This window comes from Corvus brachyrhynchos, unplaced genomic scaffold (genome assembly GCF_000691975.1).
Source record: "Corvus brachyrhynchos isolate BGI_N302 unplaced genomic scaffold, ASM69197v1 scaffold753, whole genome shotgun sequence".
Classification (NCBI taxonomy): domain Eukaryota; kingdom Metazoa; phylum Chordata; class Aves; order Passeriformes; family Corvidae; genus Corvus; species Corvus brachyrhynchos.
Genome location: NW_008236948.1, coordinates 9,519 through 9,834, shown reverse-complemented (window position 1 = coordinate 9,834; position 316 = coordinate 9,519). Strand labels below are relative to the sequence as shown.

Below are 316 nucleotides of genomic sequence, written 5' to 3'. Positions count from 1 at the left end.
CGCCGGGGTCCCTCCCTTCCCAGCTGATTTTGGGGCAATCCCGCAGGATTTTGGGGAATTCCGCCGGGATTTCGGGGGGCTACCGGGAGCCCTCACCGGGCACGTAGACCGAGGGGTTCTCGGACATGCCGGGCAGGGGCTGGTAGTCGTGGGGACGCCGGATCTTCAGGGACTGGCCCTGGAAGATGATCCCGTCGAACGCCATCGCCTGCGTCGTCTCGTCCACCGAGCGGAACTGGGGGGGCACAGGAACCCCGGGGGGGGGGAGGGAACCCCAAAATGTTTTGGGAGAGGGGCGGGGAGACCATGCCGCAAA

General features: G+C 66.8%; 1 protein-coding gene across 1 annotated transcript in view; it reads right to left on the bottom strand.

Annotated features, from left to right (window-relative positions):
* The window catches only part of LOC108445226 (splicing factor U2AF 65 kDa subunit-like), a 1,094-nt gene extending 818 nt beyond the window's left edge, over positions 1–276 (bottom strand). The window contains exon 1 of the mRNA XM_017728384.1: positions 97–276. Within this exon, the coding sequence (XP_017583873.1) occupies positions 97–205 (109 nt within the window). The 5' untranslated portion in view covers positions 206–276. The remainder of the gene's footprint in view (positions 1–96) is intronic.
* Positions 277–316: the final 40 nt, after the last annotated feature.